Source organism: Numida meleagris, chromosome 4 (genome assembly GCF_002078875.1).
Source record: "Numida meleagris isolate 19003 breed g44 Domestic line chromosome 4, NumMel1.0, whole genome shotgun sequence".
Taxonomy (NCBI): domain Eukaryota; kingdom Metazoa; phylum Chordata; class Aves; order Galliformes; family Numididae; genus Numida; species Numida meleagris.
This window is the reverse complement of record NC_034412.1, coordinates 38739031-38757431: the sequence shown is the minus strand read 5'-3', so window position 1 is coordinate 38757431 and position 18401 is coordinate 38739031. Positions and strand designations below refer to the sequence as shown.

Genomic DNA, 18401 nt, shown 5'->3' with positions numbered 1-18401 from the left:
AAACGTTATATGTCTGCTTCTCTGCTGCACACTGTCTCTTTGACTCCAGCAGGACCGTTTGCATTCCCAAATATGTGTCCACATCCTGCAGAGCTGCACTAAAGCAGGGCCAGAGACTGCCTCCATGATTTTAGAAGATCGCTCTGGCACAGAGCTGGACTGGCAGAACTGGATCCTGTAAAGGCAGTTAAATGACCAGCTAGGAACATGCACTTTTGCAAAGTCTCTGAGAACCAAACTTGTCCCAGACCAGATACCCATAGTCTCGAATGTGGTTAGCACTTATTTGCATCCTTTGGTATGTGAACACCTTTAAAAAAGCCATTCTTTAATGTTCCTTTACAGTCTGGACTCTATATTAGCTATTTGTGAAATGAAGTTTAGTCATTACAGTGAAAATACACAAAAGAAAAAGTAGTGAATATTTTGTTTCAAAGATACAGAGAGGGACTCAGATGGGAAGATCAAATGACATCTGCCCCAGCATAAAAAAGTCTTAAGCAACATTTAAGCAGCATTACTTCAAGACATCAAAGTTCATCTTCAGATTTAAGGTGTGGCTGCAATATTCTTACAGTTCGTGTTACAGTTTGGGTGTGCTGTTGCATTTATTATGGTAGAATACGACTGCACAAATGTGATTTTCTTCTTTTCTTATGCTTCATTCACAGCTGAGAAGATATGTTCTGTCAGTCTGAAGCACTCTAGAAATAAAAACAAGAAGGGTTTTAAAAACATACATTGCTTTTCCTCCAGTATTTCATTTCTCCTCTCTTCATTTTGCTGAATGCACCAGTGACTATACGCAGGGCAGATTTATGGTTGTTCTTCAATCCTCCCTTTCATCAGCTTCACTTTTTATTACCTGTCTAAAAGAAATGTTTCTATTTCTATAAAGCATTGCATATTTTTTCAAGACAAATCTTAATCAAGCATTGACTTGAAAGTGGCAGCTAATTACTAGGCACCTCTGTAACGTCGACGTGCCATGCAGACATAATGCAGTGCCCTCCTGCCTCTTTCCCTGTTTGAGTTGCTGAAGGCACGTCCTCCCTCCAGCATCTCTCCCTGTACCTTGACCTTGGTCTCCACTGTGCCTATACAGTTTGTTACAGAAAGTCGTTATTCCCAACATGCCAAGTTACAGCCAGATCTTCTGCTGCAGCAACACTTGAGCAGTGTCCCCATCCCACAGCGAGGCCTCCAAACCAGTCTCATTCCCAAACCCTGAAGGGGAGCAAAGGGGTCCTCTCCTTCAGCACAGTTGTCGTGCTCCCATGGACCTCCTGCTGCTTAAACTAATCTTGGATTGCTTACACTACATATGCTCAGAGTGTGAGTTTGGGATACGTGGCAACCCAACAGAAAAATTGTATCTAAGTCTTCGGTCTCAAACTCCAGCTCAGCATTGAAGAACAACATTCACACAACTGTTTCCAAAGAATGGGGCAAGCCTTTGACTGGCACTCCCCTGTGCTGCTCTGCAAATAATCAAAACCATTATTAATACAGAAAGGATCAGGAAGACAACCCAAATCCTTTTAAAACACGCATGCTTTATTTCACACTCACCCTGCTTCTGGCCTCAAAGGATCAGACTACAGGAGGTGAATAACTTCCACATTTCTGTCACAGGGCTGCAATGTCGGAATTAACACAAGTGCCTGAAAATCGATCCCTGGCATTGCAGTGTGCAGGCCAGGATTTCTTCTCTGTGACGCTCACAGAGCATCTGCTAGCAGTGATCTTTCTTCACTAACTTCAGGTGAATTTGGAGATGCTCTCTGTCCTCCTTGGAAGCTTTCCTTCTGTTGAAAAGGAACTTAGAAGCAAACATCTGCATATTTTCAAGTATAATTGTGTATTTTCTTTCTGATCCTATTGAAGTCTCTAAGTATTTTAGCCACAGTTTTATGGTCTGTGATTTGTGGAGATGGAAAATAAAGGAAAATGGCAATAAAACTGAGCAGAAATGTATGCGAGCAGTTATTTAGAGAGGTTGTAAAAATGACACATACTGGGTTTTACACTTTAATTACCCTCTAATTTCAGTTGTGCTGTTTTAGTTAGGGCCAATATCTCATCTTTTTAAGCACTGTTCTAGCTTGTACTGGTGGCACTGGTCTTAAAAAGTGTAAATTTTCTTCCTGAGAATCTCTAAAATAAAACACAACTTGCCCAAGAGCTGAGGATGGTTGCTGGACAGAGAGCTTTACTTGCTGCACAGACTCATGTGAAGTGTCTATCCGTGCATGACCTGATTCTGGCAACTTTATTTTAGCCCTGATCTGGCAGCTTCCACCTGCCCCTGCAGCCCGCAGAAGTATGGGTGCAGCCAGCACTAAGGATGGCTCTGGGAGCTGCCCACAGGCTTTTCTCACCATTCTGTCCCCTGGGGGTCTTTTGCATGGCTTTTAATGCCATAGCAAATTGTGATGCAGTGCAATTTCCTGTTCTTTCATGGTGACCTGTGGGAAAATGTTATCTGTCGTTTCAGACTGGCAGAACTAGACCGGCACTGGCCCTGTCTGCACTTCAGAGCAGGCCCATCAGCTGCTGACTTCTGCAGCAGACACACTGCACCAGCACAAATTTTCAATTTAAGCTCTATCGCCAACCAGCAACATGCCCCACTGCTCTCAAAGTTTCAGCTGCTATGATGTTGTTGGGGCTCTCGTAGGAAAAAGGAACAAGAAGAGCATGAGTCAGGTGGCCACAGCGTTGCAAAACATTGATGTTTTTCTTAATTCGTGGCACTGGTGACCCTGGAATCTCAGTGATGCAAACATCTCTCTGATTAAAAAGGGATTAGCAAACAGCTCGACTACCAACAGTACCTAAAACATGCACAGATGCTTCCAGATGGGTGACATCCACCAAAAGCACACAGGAAGCTTATGTTTGTCTCTCATTTCTTTTTGCTAAGGTGGATCATAGATCCCGCTCAGTACACAAAGGGCTATAAAATTACCAGGCATTGCCTGCCCCTCTCACAAAGACCCTCAATGGGCTGCAGCCACCCCACTTTCCAAATGCTTTGTTTTGCAGTGAGGTTGTCACTACCCTTGTGCAGCTGCAGGTAGCAAGACCTCCATTTTCAGAGCATGTTGAAGTTGGACTCCCTCCTTTTGTATTCACTAACGCAATCAAGAAAACATGCTCACAAGGTACAAAAAGGGCTCCAAAAAAAAAAAAAAGCTGAAATTATGCAAGTGGCTTCTAGGAGCACTCCTGCTTGGGGCTGCCTCTGCAGGAGCAGCTGCATATTGTGCATTGAGATAGTTAATTGCACGCCAAGTTGCCTTTGTATTGCTCTAAAATCTTAATTAATATGTTACGTGGCATGAAGTCACGTTTTATGAACTTTAATTTGCCTTAGAAATCATTAATTAAGTACACTCCAGTGGGTGTTTATCTTGCTCTTGAGGGGCAGCCACGAGTTTTCAACTGAACGTGTGTCAAAAATAATTGGTGGGGATCCAAGTGGGAAATGCTACAACCTATGTGGAAAGGCTTCAAGAGAAAAGAGGAAAGGATATGGTCTTGCGTAGTAGAAACATGCTGGGGAGGGGGGAGGGGGGGAAGCAATAATTAAGTCCTTTCCTCTTTTCCCTTCCAACCTATCTCATGGTTTAGTAAGGGATGAGTGAACAGGGCTACGTCTGCAGAACATACACAGCCAGATAAACAGCACCTGGTAAGCAGAGAGAAAACCGTTTGCAGCCCACTTCACGTTAGTAAGACTGAGAGAGGCAAACTGGGGAAAGAGATAGGGAAGAAATGAAAGGAGAATAACACATCCTTTATACATTAAATCAGCCAGCTCTCTGTGAAGAGGTTTTTGCCTGCTGATGCTTTTGGTGTGGAAGAGATCTAGCCCAGGACTAGGAATGCCAGGCACTGCTGCAATGTGAATGAGCAACAATTGAAAGCAGCTGTATCAATTACTCACTATTACTAATACTTGGAACTTGCACAACCTTTTAACAGGAACATCTTAAATGTATGTACAAGCCTCACCTCTGAAGCATCTGTCTGGGAAGGATTATCAGGTACTAAAGGAAGTCTCCCAGAAATAGTTAGCAGCCACTTGGTGCTGTCAGAGCTCCTCTTTATCTTCTTGCAGCTGCAGTGCTGTAGCTTTACTTTTTTCCCCCTCTGTCTTAAGCAGTGCATAAAGGTACACTGCCAATAGTAAGCGACCAGTTCCAATTGTTGAGTTACCTCAGTCATTCGAGCGTTTTAAATCTATTAACAAGTTGGCCATTAAATGAATCGCTGACCTATTTCTTTGCTACTTGAGCTAAGAAACCATAACTGATGACCTATAAAAGCATCAATGTGTTAAGAAAAGTTATTAGCTGCAGAACCGGAGCTGCAATTAGTCACTTCAGCAGCTTCCACCAGCCTGAATAAAAAGATTCACCATTGCCAACTTCCAGTAATTCACCAGAAACTGGATTTTGACAGAGACTGATGTCTGGAGGAGACGCTGTGAAGCTGCTTTACAGGCAGCATGTATCTCTTCTTCCTCAGTTTAGTACTGGAAAGTGTTTCGGCAAGCATCTAAACTTGCTCAAATCTGGGATGCTCCAGAGCAAAAGCTGGGCTGGATGGATGCAGAGAGGTGAAATTTATCTCTCAGAGCTACTTTTGCTGTGGAGCAAACAGACCTATGATCCAAATACCCTTCTGCATGGGGGCAGGCATGGCTGAGGCCCTTCTGTCCCCTTGTCACCTACTGCCCTCACTGAGTGCTTTCCAGCTGAGCCACCCGCTCTGAACAAGAAGCTTTTGTGCTTCTCTCTGCCAAAACTAGCCCAAAATACTGGATGCTAGGCTGGTCAGCAATTTTTCACCCATTTTCTGGAGCCAGCTCAGCTTTAGAGGCTGCCATTTGCGATAGCAAATGTGCACTGTGTTCAGTGGGACAACTGGAGCTTGGAAACAGCATGGTGTTACTCAGCTGCACTGGCTCAGTTTCCTCAAAAGACAGCCTGAAACTGCCCAGGCCAATACAGACGCATGGTGTTTGTGCCCAGACCATGCAGGGTGCAGACGCCACTTGGCCTCGCTGTGCTGATGGGACATCATTGGATGGTGTCAGAGCCATCCCAGCAGGCAGGAACGGAGAGGGCGGGAAGCCCACAGGTGTCTCAGCTGGAGGAGCAGCCTCCTTTTGCTTTTGCAATCCCTGCCTGCTTGACAGGCCCGGACGGCATTACATCACTTCCTAAAAACAATCAAACGGAGCCCATCTCCCAAAGAAGCACAACTCGGAGGCACCGGGGGCAGGAAACAGGAAATGTAAATGCTCCGCCGAAGCCTGCAGAGAGCCGCGCGGGCCAAGGCAGCATGCAGGCGCCCAGCTGGGTGCCACTGCTCAGCGCCCTACTCCTGGCCTGGCAGGGCTCAGCCCAAGGTGGTGAGTAGCCCCTAGCATGGGGAGCCTGGGAGCTGGTGGGGGGACCGGTCTTGGGGGGTGACAGCTGGTGGCTGGCCTCAGGGAGAGGGGACCTGTGGGAGCTTGCTAGCTGCTGCCGGCAGCTGCTTGCTGCCTCTGCTCGCCTGGCTCCTTCCCGGCGGTGGCTTCCCCTTGTTGCTTCTCCTTAGATGTAAGGCTGTGTGATGGAGATTTAATCCAAAATATCAGGCTAGGTGTGCGAGAACTGCTGTCTCCATTCTGGCTCATCACTCCTTTTGGGTCTAATTTTTAACCTTTTCTTGTACCTTCCTAATCCTACACCCATACTGCCAAATGTATGCAATAGTAAAGCTGAAGACCAAGCTCCATCTCTCCTTCCACTCAAAAGCCAGCTGCTGATTTCTGTGGCGCTGATGATTTGAAACCCAAAAGAACAGTCAGCGCTGAGATCAATATTTGTCAGTCTGCCTCGCTGAACGCTCGTCACTGGGGAGGTCCAAGGGAAGGGCTGCCCATGGCTGAGTGCTGAGGGCTCCTGCTATGGGTGTGCAGCTCACAGCTCGAGGTTGGGGCTGCTCTTTGGGGACAGCCCTTCCCTGGTGGGGCAGAAGTACCTTTCGGCATCACACCACTCGCTGTCCGCTGCTTTGGTGTGGATTGAGAGCGTGTTAAATCTGCGGGCAGGGAGAAATAGGTGAACTGTGTTTTCGTCGTACATTTTTTTCCTGAAAGTCAGTACTATTCCAAGCTGTAAAATCGGGCTGCAGGTTTCAGGCATGCTGCAGACCTTATCGCGGTTAGTGATCGTGCTTAGCTGTTAGAATGAGGTAAGAGTTGTTACAAAATGGTTTGGTCTTGCCTCTGTTAAAGGCAGCCCTGCCGTGCTGCAGGCATGTCAGGAAAATGTGCTGCAGGCTTTGCACGTGCCTCATGATCAAAGCATCCACGGGAAGAAAAATCCCATCAGAAACAGTGCAGAGCAGAGGTCTCAGCAAAGCAAGAGGAACAGACCTGGAGGGGTCTGGGTTTCTATAAGGACTTATATATGCCACAGCCAGGCTGGGAGCATTCTACTGTGGCTGGCCCCCCCAAGGCATCCTGTGTGCTCACCATTTTCTGCTCACAGATGGACAGGGCAGCAGCTTTCTCAGAGCTTTCCTCCTGTATCCTCCAGCCCCAGACATGGCTCAGAAGCTCTGGGATCCCCGCAGTCTCACCTGTGCTATCTGGAAAGCACTTCCACAGCAGGCGATGGGAGCATGATTAGGCCTCGCAGCACAGATGGCAGCCTTGTAAACCCTGTTCCCACACTGCACCAGAGCTTTGTAAAATCCTCGCTTTGCCATTTGAATTGTGATGTACAGCTTTGTCCCGGCCATGCTGCAATTCCTGCAGGGTAGTAGCAGGGGGAGCATGCTCTCGTCACAGCACTGGCTCCATGCAGGGGTACGTCTCTTTTATATCAGCGAGGCTGTACATTAAATTTCAGTCAGTGATCTGAGGCTATAGTCCCTCGAGAGACATCATGATCTCTGCTGAGCCCCTAGAGCTGTTGAATTGTTAATTTCAGAGCCCTGCTGAGAGCAAGGAGCACTGAGAGGCGTGCACCCATGTGTCTGCATGCGGCAAGGTTGCATGTCACTGGTTAGGAGCTGGAAGGGCATGGGACCAAATAGATGTAACTAAAAGCATAGTTTGGCCTGGAAAAGCTGTAGCTCTCAGGGCGATAGACGAGGGTGCAGGCTGACAGAAGAGCTCCAAGCACAGGATCAAACATGCAACACTGGACATTAAAAAAGCACGCAGGTGGAGTGGGAGCACAGCTTCCTATTGCCTAGAAAGGAGCTCAAACACTGGCTTCCTGCTCCAGGTAACACCCAGACAGCACTTTCCAAGCACCCCTCTCTAAAGGGCTCTTGTCTGCAGATGACAGAGCAGCCGCCCTGAGATGCTCACAGTGCCTCGCGGGGCCTGCGGCAGTGCCGGTAGCAACCTGCTGTAGCATGCAGTCTGGGTGGGCCCTGGGCACGGCAGGGAGCAGCTGCGCTCAGATCTGCACAGGGCGAGGGGTGAGTCAGGCACAGCCAAGCTGCCACGCGCATGGCGTGGAGCCATGGGAGTGCATCGCCGGGGGGGCAGAGGTTGGGAGTGGTGCTGCGAGTGGAAGGCTTTCCTACTCTACAGGGCCTTCCTCTCCCGAGTCTTCCTGCCACTGCATTTGTGTAACTCACAGGAAAGTATGGAGAAACCAAAAAATCCTGAATTACTGAGCCTGACTGTTCCATTGACTCAGATCTGGTCCTTCCCAGCCCTCTTCCTGCTGCAAGTAGGAGCTGTAGTGCAAGTTGGAAAACTCCCTTCAAAGACAGCAGCCCACAAGCTCGATGAGAGCCCAGCGGGCTCAATGGGGCCTTGCCAGCAGAACCCAGCATGCTGACTGCAAGCGTTTTCTTTGCCTCTCATCCAGCCACAACCAGAAACCTGTCTGCCTGCCTGCTTGGTTGACAGCTCCTATCGCCACCTCCAAGTGCCTCAACACAAACCTCAGGGGAAGAAATGCAGCCACAGCATAAATGCTATTCGTTTGTGGAGCTGCTCAGGTTGTAGTACGAAAGCTGCTTAAGACATTCAGCTCCCTTTGCATGCCTTGAAAGGCAGGCTCAGAAGCACAGATATCATGGTATCCCCATGCTGGAGATCAGAGTGGCAGGCAGCACCGTAGAATGGGATGTGCCACAGCAACAGGGGGAACAGGGGAAACAAGAGCACGATGCTTGCAGAAACCTTGTGCAATCAGCTGCCCTGATGCTGAAAGGCAGCCAAATTGCTCGAAGTGAGAAGAAATCTTGCCCTAGTGAGAAGAAATCTCGTCCAAAGAAGAGACCGTGTTTTGTGCCTGGAATGACGTAAAGTGAACAAAAATACATGTCGACAAGGTCACTCCCTGTGATTTGCCATTTTCTTTATCCAGAAACTAGAAAATGTAATTCTATTTCGTGCAGAGATAGATAGCTTGAAATCTGCTTTACAGTTCAAATATAGGCAAATAAAAAGTAGTGGAGACACTGGAAATATCTCTCTTGGAAATCAAACACAGCGCACGCCACAGCTGAAAGCCTGGTGCTGCATTTAATGAGATGTGAATGTTTGCTTTTGCTTTAGAGTCACCTCATGCTTCAGACATTTGAAAAATCCATCTCAGCTCTACTAGTAAATGAAAAACAAACAATTTCCCCCCCACCCTTTCCCCTCTGCACTATTTTTAGCAACAGGCTTGGTCTTGTACATCTACCAGCCCAGGCAGCTGACAGGTGTCAGCAGGATGGCCAGAGCAGAAAGATAAGCGTGGTTGCAGGAACGCACCCAGCCGTGCATCTGCCCTGCTGGCAGCACTCTGGCCATGTACAGTGATGGAGGTAAACATACGTGGTATAAACAGAGGAGCTGCAAATGCTGGGACTACGAACCACCTCTGGAGAGAAGTCAGGCAGCTAAAAACAGTAATGGAGAGGCTCTCTTCCTCCCATCTCTGTAATGAGGATTAATGAGAGCCAGCGGATCACAGGAGCGCTTGTGTAAGGAGTCACTGCCTGCCAGGGAGGCAGAGGCTGTGCTTCGCTCTTGGATGAATAGTGAAGAACACAGCACAGAGGCTACTGACGTGAAGCATTTTGCCACTGAAGAGCTAATGTTCACATTGTCATACTGCAGTGAAGGAGGCTGGTGGCCTTCATAGTAGCTAAATACCTTATTGAAGTATTACCCATTATTTAGTAAGTATTAACATTCTTACCTAGCTTTTAGGAGAGAATGAAACAGATGCCTGTGTTATAACTGGCATAAGGAGGCAGATAGATTGCTGCTGTCCCACTCAGAGCACTGCATTCATTTGAAATTGGGGTTCCCAACACGCAGCCAGACCTGGCAGATGAGGATGTTGCAGGGTGGGTGAAGCAAGAGGTAGCGCTCTTATTCCAGTTTTCCTCTCTTTCTCAGTGTCCCTTGGAAGGACAGCATTCTGTCCTTCTGATTTCTCATTTGTAAAATGGAGATGATAACTGCTCATCTCTCAGGACCATTATGAAGATTAATGTGTTTACCAAAGCGTTTTAAATGCTAAGTGCTTTTGGATCCAGTCCTGTGAGATTTGAAATGCCAGCAATGAGGAGCTAAAAACCTGAAGCTCTGGCTAACTCAAGTGGAAACTCTATCTGCCCAGCACCTGACATCAAGAGAGAGAATAATGTCACTGCAGAGGTCATGCCATCCCGTCCTGCTCTATGGCATAAATGCTGCACCATAACAGCAATCTGCCAAAACCAGTGGGTTACACAAAAGTCAATGTCCCTGAACAAGTCAGCTGAAGAACCACATTAGGGTAGAGACCTGTGGCAGACTTGCCATCTAGTTTAGCATCCAAAAGCCAAGAGTTCAGGTGCATGTGCATCCATTCATTGATTATCTTTTTTAAGACCTTGAATGAATACCGAAGCTGCATGCTTTGACTCATTGATAGTGCCAGTAAAACCCACAAAATGCTAACTTCTCCCCCTGTGTTTGGCAGGCTCTGAAAATGATGAGGATGGCTCAGGATACGGAACAGCAGCATTACCCACTGCTACAGTGCCACCTCCTCCATCTGCACCTCCCACGCTCCCTACATCTGTGAGCAGCCCCCCGCCAGTGCCTGTCACCGCTGGGCCCACCGAAGGCAGCCTGGAAATAGAAAGTACCCCCAGTCCTGAACTGAGCAACACGAGCGATAACGGGAGTCTAGAGGAGGAAGAGCCACCTATCCTAGCGTATGCTGTGCCCACCGTGCTGCTGGCCCTGCTGGTCTTGCTGGTCATCATTTTTATAGTAGTCCATAACAGGAAAAAGTCTAAGCAAGGTAAATTTGTCTTCTTGGGCATTGGTAGGCTATCGTTACCACACACTTGACATCATTTAACAAATTATTTCAAGGGTCAGAATGCCCCATTTAGGATGCTTGTCTCTGGTTTTAGCTCCCCATCTCTTGTGCAGAAAAGGGGTAGCGTGCAACAGCCCCATGTTGTGAGCTGTAGCTGCTTCTCTGCTCACGCCATGTGCCCATGGAGCCATGCTGCAGCTCCTCACAGTACCCACAACAGAATGGGGCCACAGCTGTGCAACTTGATCTTTGTGCTCAATAACTACAAACAAGGTAGAATGAGCACTTCTCCCACCTTATACTGCCTGCAGGGTGAGACCATTGGGAGCTTTAGGAGAATAAGAACAGGCATGACCATTTTAAGAAAAGTTTGCAAGGGATCCTGCAGGGTGCCAACCACATGAGCCAGGGCCATGCAGCCTCACTGGCCGCAGGCCACAGGAAGGAAAGCAGTGTTTCAGGAAGCCACCATGAGCAGAGAAATCAGCAGTTCTGAAGCATAAAATAACAAAACGCCATGCTGTGGCATTGTATTAAAAGCGCACAGTAAACAGTCTTCTGAAGTGGTGGTACAGGAACCACGAAGGCAGCCATGAGCTTGCCAGCCCATAGAACTCAACACACATCTAATACACATTTAGAGCCCCTTTCTCATGGTAATTTCAGGCTGTGCCTGCCTTATGTCAGCCCATATCCCTAGCAAACTCTCAGTTCCCAAATGGCACCTTGTTGCCCATTTCTGGTTTCAAGCACAACCAGAAACCATCTCAGCACCTCCCACACAGTTCCCCTTGCCTGGGGATGGGATTTTGAGCATCATCGAGGAAGGGGTGGATGGATCCTTGTTCCTGGAGGGTTCTGCAGCAAGGGAGTAATGCTGGCACTAGTGTTGGCACAGAGCAGCCATGCTTAATTAAATATAAGTTGGTTTAAAATAGCATACAAGCATGCCTTGCTAGTGAACTGGGCACCTGTGTTCTCCTGCCCACCACAATGATGACATCCACCCACTCTCAGCCAGGCTGGGCTCATGATCATCTTCATTAGTGTGCCCAGGATTAAAAATGGGTTGCTGTGAAAACTGCAGGCAAGCAGGGTGGGTTGTTCTGTCTTTCTTTTAAAAGGGAAGTTGCACCCTTTGTAAACAGAACTCACTTGAAACGATCCTGTTGAAGACTCTCCTATAATACAGTGTACATACAAACAACATAACTAAGAGCACCAACTGTTTTTCTTTTCCAGATGAGCTGGGGAGTGAAAATGTGAAAAGGTAAAGTTTATGCATATCACTCTTCTACCACTCAGTATAAACTCTATGTCCTTCCCACTTTTTTTCAAGCTTGTCTTCCCACCCTTATGCTAGGTAGCTGCCTGGAAGTAATACTTCAGCTGCTGGAAAAAAAAAAATAGTTAAGAGCTGCACGGCTCTGAACCGAGTGATATTTTTTTTTTTAATCAAGCTCTACCTTGCAAATCAATGCTGGAAGATACAAAATTGGATTAAGGGGAAAAAATTATTTACTAAAAATTCTTCAACCATGTTACTCCAGGAGTGAAAATAAAGGGAAGACTAAATGGAGACCTATAAATAAAAACAGAATTAGGATAGCTATAAACTTTCCCTTTTAAGTCACTGTCACTGCTAGTCAAGCTACAACAAAACTCTATCACTGCAGCAGCAGTGATAACAGGACACTTACCACGTATTCAACAGATGAACACCTTTGTTTGACAGTTCACTCTTTGCAGGAGGGAGGGGTCTGGGATATCGGTGCCAGCCCTGTGCTCCCAGACACCCCACACCACATCACCTACTCCCCAGACCATTCTCTGCGGTGGTGTCCCAGTGAGCCCCGCCATAGGCACCTGCTTGCTGCCATTGCCTCATACACCCTTCAGGCTGACCTCTTCCCAGGTCATTCACCTAGGGTAGCTATCCACATTGCCTGCATATGCCTGGAATATGAGACAGTCCTTATCAGTTTGTTGATTTAAGCCTTTGTGTAATGCCTTTCTCCCCCTCTCCTCTCAAGCCCTATTTTTGAAGAAGACACACCCTCTGTTATGGAGATAGAAATGGAAGAGCTCGATAAGTGGATGAACAGCATGAACAAAAATGGTACATGGTAACCTCTCTACTCAATCACCCCTCTCCTTCTAGCTGACATAAATCCCACACATAGAAAAACAATGTAAGGCATTTGTATTTGTGTCACTGATTTTCCTAAAGCATTTTTAGTTGTTTTCTTGACTCTCTGCTACAGAAATAGCAGCACAGATGTCATGGTAGGATTGTTCAGGAGTATTTTAGTTTGTGTGGGAGATTATTTTTAACACATTAGGAAATATCATAAATGTTTTGAGTTTCCCATAGGCACTTGTAAACACAAATGTAGCTGTGAAAAAATTATATTTTTAAATTCACATTTTAATGATAGATAGTAGTTTCTTTGAACCATCCAATCCCTTCAGTCATCAGTTTCTACAGGTCTGTGCTCCACACTGTGCTGTTGTAGAAGAAACAAGTATTTACTTGTAGTGCAGACCATCACTTACTTAAAATTGCTGTAAAGATCTCACGACTGCATCTCTCCCCTCTTGGTGTTGTTTCTTTCATCATCCCCACCACATGAAGAGTAAGCTGCTGTTCACCGCTGCTCTCCATCTATTGCAGCTTCTCCAGCACATTCGCCAGGAACTGGTACTTTCTCTACCACTCATCAGCAGCACCTTCCGCTCCCTCACAGCTAACACTTTCAAGCATCTGCATTAACAGCTTCTCACTGACTAGGAAATGCTGAAACCTGGATATTTACTCATTCTTGGTCCTTTGCCTTTCACGCAGATGGCCCATTTGCCTGACACCTCAAGACATTTTGCTTTTCAGGACACAGAACCTTTTGGAGCATGTCTTTGCATCAGTACAGCGCTCCTGTCACACGATGGGGCATTGACCTTAGCCTGTAAACTCCAGCAGAAATCGCATTCTAAGAGACAGTAGTGGAATAAAGGCATTAAACATAGCACATGGGGAAATAGCACTGTAAAATAACTTTAAATTCTCTAGACAGAAGGAAGCAACCATTTTGTGGGCTTTTCTGGTAGCATTCTCCAAACCCCCAAGTTTCAACTATAAAATGTGGGTGCAGCCAACAGCAGTGGATGATTAACAAATTGTCCCCCCCATGGTAGCTTATGGGCAACAGTCCTCCAAGGGAGAGCCTTTGTGTATGTGTACACAAACAACTGAAGTACTTTAACAAACAATTTACCATAACGACTATCAAAGGGAAAGGGGATTTAAAACATAACATGCATGCTTGGGACATGCAGATAAAAGGGTGCAGCAGAGCAGATTTATACACTAGAGTAACTGCACAGAAAAGCTGATACAATTCTGAAATAAGCAGACTAACGACCAAGAGTACTTATTTCTTATCCTTTTTCAGCTGACTGTGAATGTTTACCTACTGTAAGAGAAGAAGAAAAAGAATCAATGGCCAATCCCAGGTACTTCTGTTATATTTTTCTAAATAAATGTTGTCAATGCAAGTCATTCCAAAATAACCACACTTCTAGAATATATAATTATAAATTTAGCAATTAGGGGGCAAATTTAAATTTAAGAGTGTTAATGTATGAGGACTCAAACAGTTTGATGCTCCTTTAATTTTAAATTTTAAACCAGGGGCTGCCTGTAACCCCAACTAACCCTGCAGCAGCAAACCTGTGTGAGACAGACAAGCAGATGGCACAGACAGAGCTTCCCTCAGTGATGAGGCTTTTGTCACAGATTCCCAAGGTGCTAACATCAGTACTCAGAACAGCTTCCCAAATTTTTTCTCAAATGGTGTTCATTTCTTTTTTTATTTTAGATTTTATCATTGAGATTCAGTATGGGAATCTTCTCAATGCCTGACATAGCACAGTTGTCTGAGCATTATTTTCCTTCTTAATGCAAGGTGCTCAGGGGTTTCTGCTTAGGCACAAGTGCTTTGAACTACGATTTAGATAAGACAACATTCTGAAAACATCCAAGACAAAACATTTTGACATTTTCAGAATGAACACTGTTCCAAAACTACTTCAGAGTAGGTGACTTCTTGAATATAAAATTTTAAAGAACACAGCAGTATTGAAATACTAAGGGTTTACCTTAACTACTTTTGCCAAGTTCATTTTATGTGAAATTTTGCTATGTGCTTAATTTCTAAGTAGAAACTTACTTGAAGTGGTGCCATTTCTTGGTTCCCATTCATTTCTGTGATTGAACATTTGTAACCTACTTCAGGTAACTCGCTTCAGCAGGGAGTTGGACTAGATGATCTCTAGAGGTCCCTTCCAACAATTCTGTGATTATTAGGCACAAATAGTTACTATTCCCTGACCAAATAATGCCAAAAAAGACATGTGTGCAGACAAATACCTATTTCAGCATCTCTTGAGCAAGCAAAGTGAAAGGTCATGAAATAGCACTAAACAAAGCTATTATACTGCAAAAATTTACTTATAAGCATCAAGGCTGTGAAGTTGTGCACCGGGGCAAGAGATTGTAGCCCTGATTCTTTTCAAGGTGGTGCTCATCTGCTCCATGCATAAGCTTACCAAGTTATAGATATATATGTATATTTATACATTTTGTATAAACAAATCTTGCCTTTGAAGCCTAGTGCTAAAATCACATCCAAAGTTTCCATGCATACAGAAGGCAGGCAAAGGCTTGTGCACCTTTGCTATCCTGGTAGAGGCACAACGCCCTTCTCTGGGGACTGCTGAAATAGATTCAGCTAAGCCTGCACACACACTTTATTGCACCCAGAGGGCACTCTCCTGCTCTTTTTTTTTTTGTCCAAAAAGGAACAACTTATGAAGTGAGGTTCTGGGAAGAATCAAATCTGGACAGGAGGAAATTCTCTCTTCCTAGGCTATAGTACTATGTCAATCCTCAGAAGCAGTAAAACTTCAGAGGATCGACAAGTAAGACTGCTTCTGATAAGTTTTTTTTTTTTTTTTTTTTTTGCAATATCAGGCAAAGTATCATTAGGAATATCAATAATCATTTATAGGAAAAACTTGACTCACCCAACTGGTGATGAGGGTCCCTGGGTATAGAACTCTCCTTCTCAGGAAGCAGCCCTCATCCAGGAGAAGTTCTCCCTTCAGATGCTAGCCCTTAAATGAGCCCAGGGAGGGGTGGACTCAAGGACACTTGGGAAGCACAGGTTGATTGCTTGCACCTGTGCCTCATGGGCCAGCCACCCCCTTCACCAGGTGCTCAATCACCAGTTTGGGTTGGGACATAACAGATTCCCTACACACAGTTAGATAATACACTAGAAAAAACCAAAACATTAACATTGTGGCTCTTTAAACAAAAGTTGCATTTTTTCATTCTGGTGCATACCAAACATTCTTAAGGAAGTGCCAGGGAGCAAGCTATCTAGGCAGAAAACAAAGGAACAAAAAGAAAATTCACCAACAGTTTTAACATTAAAAATAATCAAAACGTAACATATTATCTTCAAGTCTAGGAGAAGTTATCTGATTTCTCAGTCCATGCCTCGTGGCAGGAAACCATCTAGCCAGCAGAAGCTAGACCAGCTCTAGCTCACATTCAAGAGAGAAGCGACCAAGCAGCATGACACTGGTGTTTTTTCTCTTTCATGTATGCCCAGCGATGGTGAATCATGAAGCTACCGCAGCAGAGAACTCCTCAAAGGAAGCAGCACATGAGTTGGCAGAGCCCAGATCATGGATGAACTGGACTGAAATAATTCACCACAAAAGACTGGAGAAGCAAATGCTTTGTTGTGTCCTGCTACTTACAATCTTCAGAAAAGAAATATAATCAAGATGATAAAATAAAGGAAGAGTGCTACAGTAGGGCTAAGGGGCCAACTTAATTCCTAACACAGCAAGATTCAGCACAAGCCAAGAGAAGCCTCCTTTTCTCCCCCCATGAAGTTTCAAAAAGCTGTCCTTGTTTCTGTGTAGCTCTCCAGTTCTTCATAGTGCAGCACGTAAAAACACATACATTCCAAGTTTAGCAGGCTGTTTTGTTTCTGGTTTGTTTTATATACATCTATAAACAGCACCCACAGTTCTGGATTGCACTGGTTTAGTGGGTTTGATTCAGACTGCTAACCTTATATCCACGCTATGTTCATCTTTCAATTTGCTTTTTGGTAATGGTGCACTGATTTGCACAGGACTTCTGCTAGCACAGTACAAGAGCAGGACTGACAGACAGTAGCTGGAAAGCCTTCCAAAAGGATCCACCAGGAAGCAGCCTGAAGCCCAGCAAGTTTTTGTCTTCCAATAAAGGACAGCATAAGTGTGAAAAGAATTGAGGTTGCCTGACAGTTAACTACAGATGAGCACTGTGCTAAGTCTCACCACCCAGCCCTTCACCCCATGCTGTGCTGCCCATCAACATCGACCTGCTGCAGGTACACTCAGCCTGAAAACGCTTCTCTTCAAGAAAACAGCCTGTGAAATTGAACAATTAATTATCACACCAAACACATTTGGTAGATAAGGTTATTGCTCCTAACCAAGGCCCAAGGTTTTCAGGTGCTATAAAGTTTCAGCTTTGGATTTCAAATATTGAACTTGGAATACCTGAATGACATTGGCTTCTTAATATACCTGCTCTCCTTCCTTCAGTGACATTGTAAGGTCAGGCTGCTGAGATGCCTCAAGTTTGCAAGATAAATACGGTATCACACCCATCAATTTTAGGCAGCATGTTTCTCACGGATGCGATTTAAATATGCGACACACATCTGACTGGATACTTGTCTATGCAAAGCTTCCCCCCCACCATATTTAAAACTTTCATCTCACCGTACTTTACATCCTGCCCTATCATATTCTACTTGTCACCATATTGCATTTAGATATTCTTTTCTTCTCACTCAATTGATGTTTTTTATGATCAGTTATATTTTGCCTGCAAATATTTGAGTAACATGTTTTCATACCTACCTTTGTTTAAGAGCAAGTGAAGAAAACCACCAGGCACCTAGGAGGAGAGTTAATGCTCGCTAACAGCTGACAGAGAAGGACTAAACTTTGTGAATAAGAATATGTCAAAGTGTTCACAGCTAATCATTTCCTTGGTTTTATTCATTACTGAATATTAATTAACTAGTAATTTCCTCGAAGAGGAAATATTTCTTCATTGTTCCAAAATAATTTATTGCAAACAGTGGATTTTATACAGGAGATGCTAAGTTAGTATTCCCTGCTTGGATGATTTTTAACTCTGAAAATAAAAAAAGTTGTGAAAGAGAAATGTAAAACATTCTCTCAAACATTTCCACAAGTTTCTGACAGTAAAATCACTCCCCAGAACATCTAACTGAAGAACAATCACAAGGGAAAAAAGTGGAAGATTGAAATAAAGACAATTAAAAAGTGGAAGTGGATGTTTTCCAGGAGCAGCTTTGTTAGCAACTTCTTTCCAATAGAACAAAGATGCTACGCTAAGGCTTTCTGCTTTTCACAAAGCAGTAATCAGAAGATGTCCAAAAGAGAGGATGTTTTCTTTAAGGGCACATGGGTAAAAACAAATAACTGACAAATGTTCTTTTGAGACCATTGCTCCTTACTGGCTGTGAGGTTCACAGGTGCTGCTGCTGCAACAGTTAGCAACAGAAAAAAAAAAGTAATCTATGCCTATTGTCAATTTTTTTTTTTTTTTAAATGTGGGTTTTTAAAACAGGCTCTACTCCTCAAAATGATATCATATGACAACTCAGCCATGAGACGATTTTCTGGACTGTCCTAGCATATTTACAACCATGAATAACACACTAACTCTGTCTGTGACAGTATTAGTGAACAGACTGTTACGCATGTGTTTTGTTGTTGGTTTTAGATTAATATTGTCACGGTATTGTCTAAGGGTTTGCGTCCGTGACAAGGGGGGACATGCCCGAAAGAAAAAAAAAAACGAGAAAAGACGAAGGAAAGAAAAAAAAATTGCCAGCGATAAGAGCCAGCCCCCGGGCGGTCCGGCGGCTAAAGCGGCAGAGAAGCCGCGGAGCCGCAACCTGGGAA

General features: G+C 44.9%; 1 protein-coding gene across 2 annotated transcripts; it reads left to right on the top strand.

Moving 5' to 3' along the window:
• TMEM154 (transmembrane protein 154) lies at positions 5011-18019 on the top strand. 2 transcript variants are annotated; one of them, XM_021396507.1, is made up of 6 exons: positions 5011-5425; positions 9990-10316; positions 11580-11607; positions 12371-12456; positions 13787-13847; positions 16013-18019. In XM_021396507.1, the coding sequence occupies exons 1-6, from the start codon at positions 5026-5028 to the stop codon at positions 16026-16028; spliced, it is 918 nt and encodes a 305-aa protein (XP_021252182.1). In that variant the 5' UTR covers positions 5011-5025; the 3' UTR covers positions 16029-18019. The 2 variants fall into 2 exon arrangements, with proteins under 2 accessions (XP_021252182.1, XP_021252183.1); XM_021396508.1 differs by lacking the exons at positions 12371-12456; positions 16013-18019.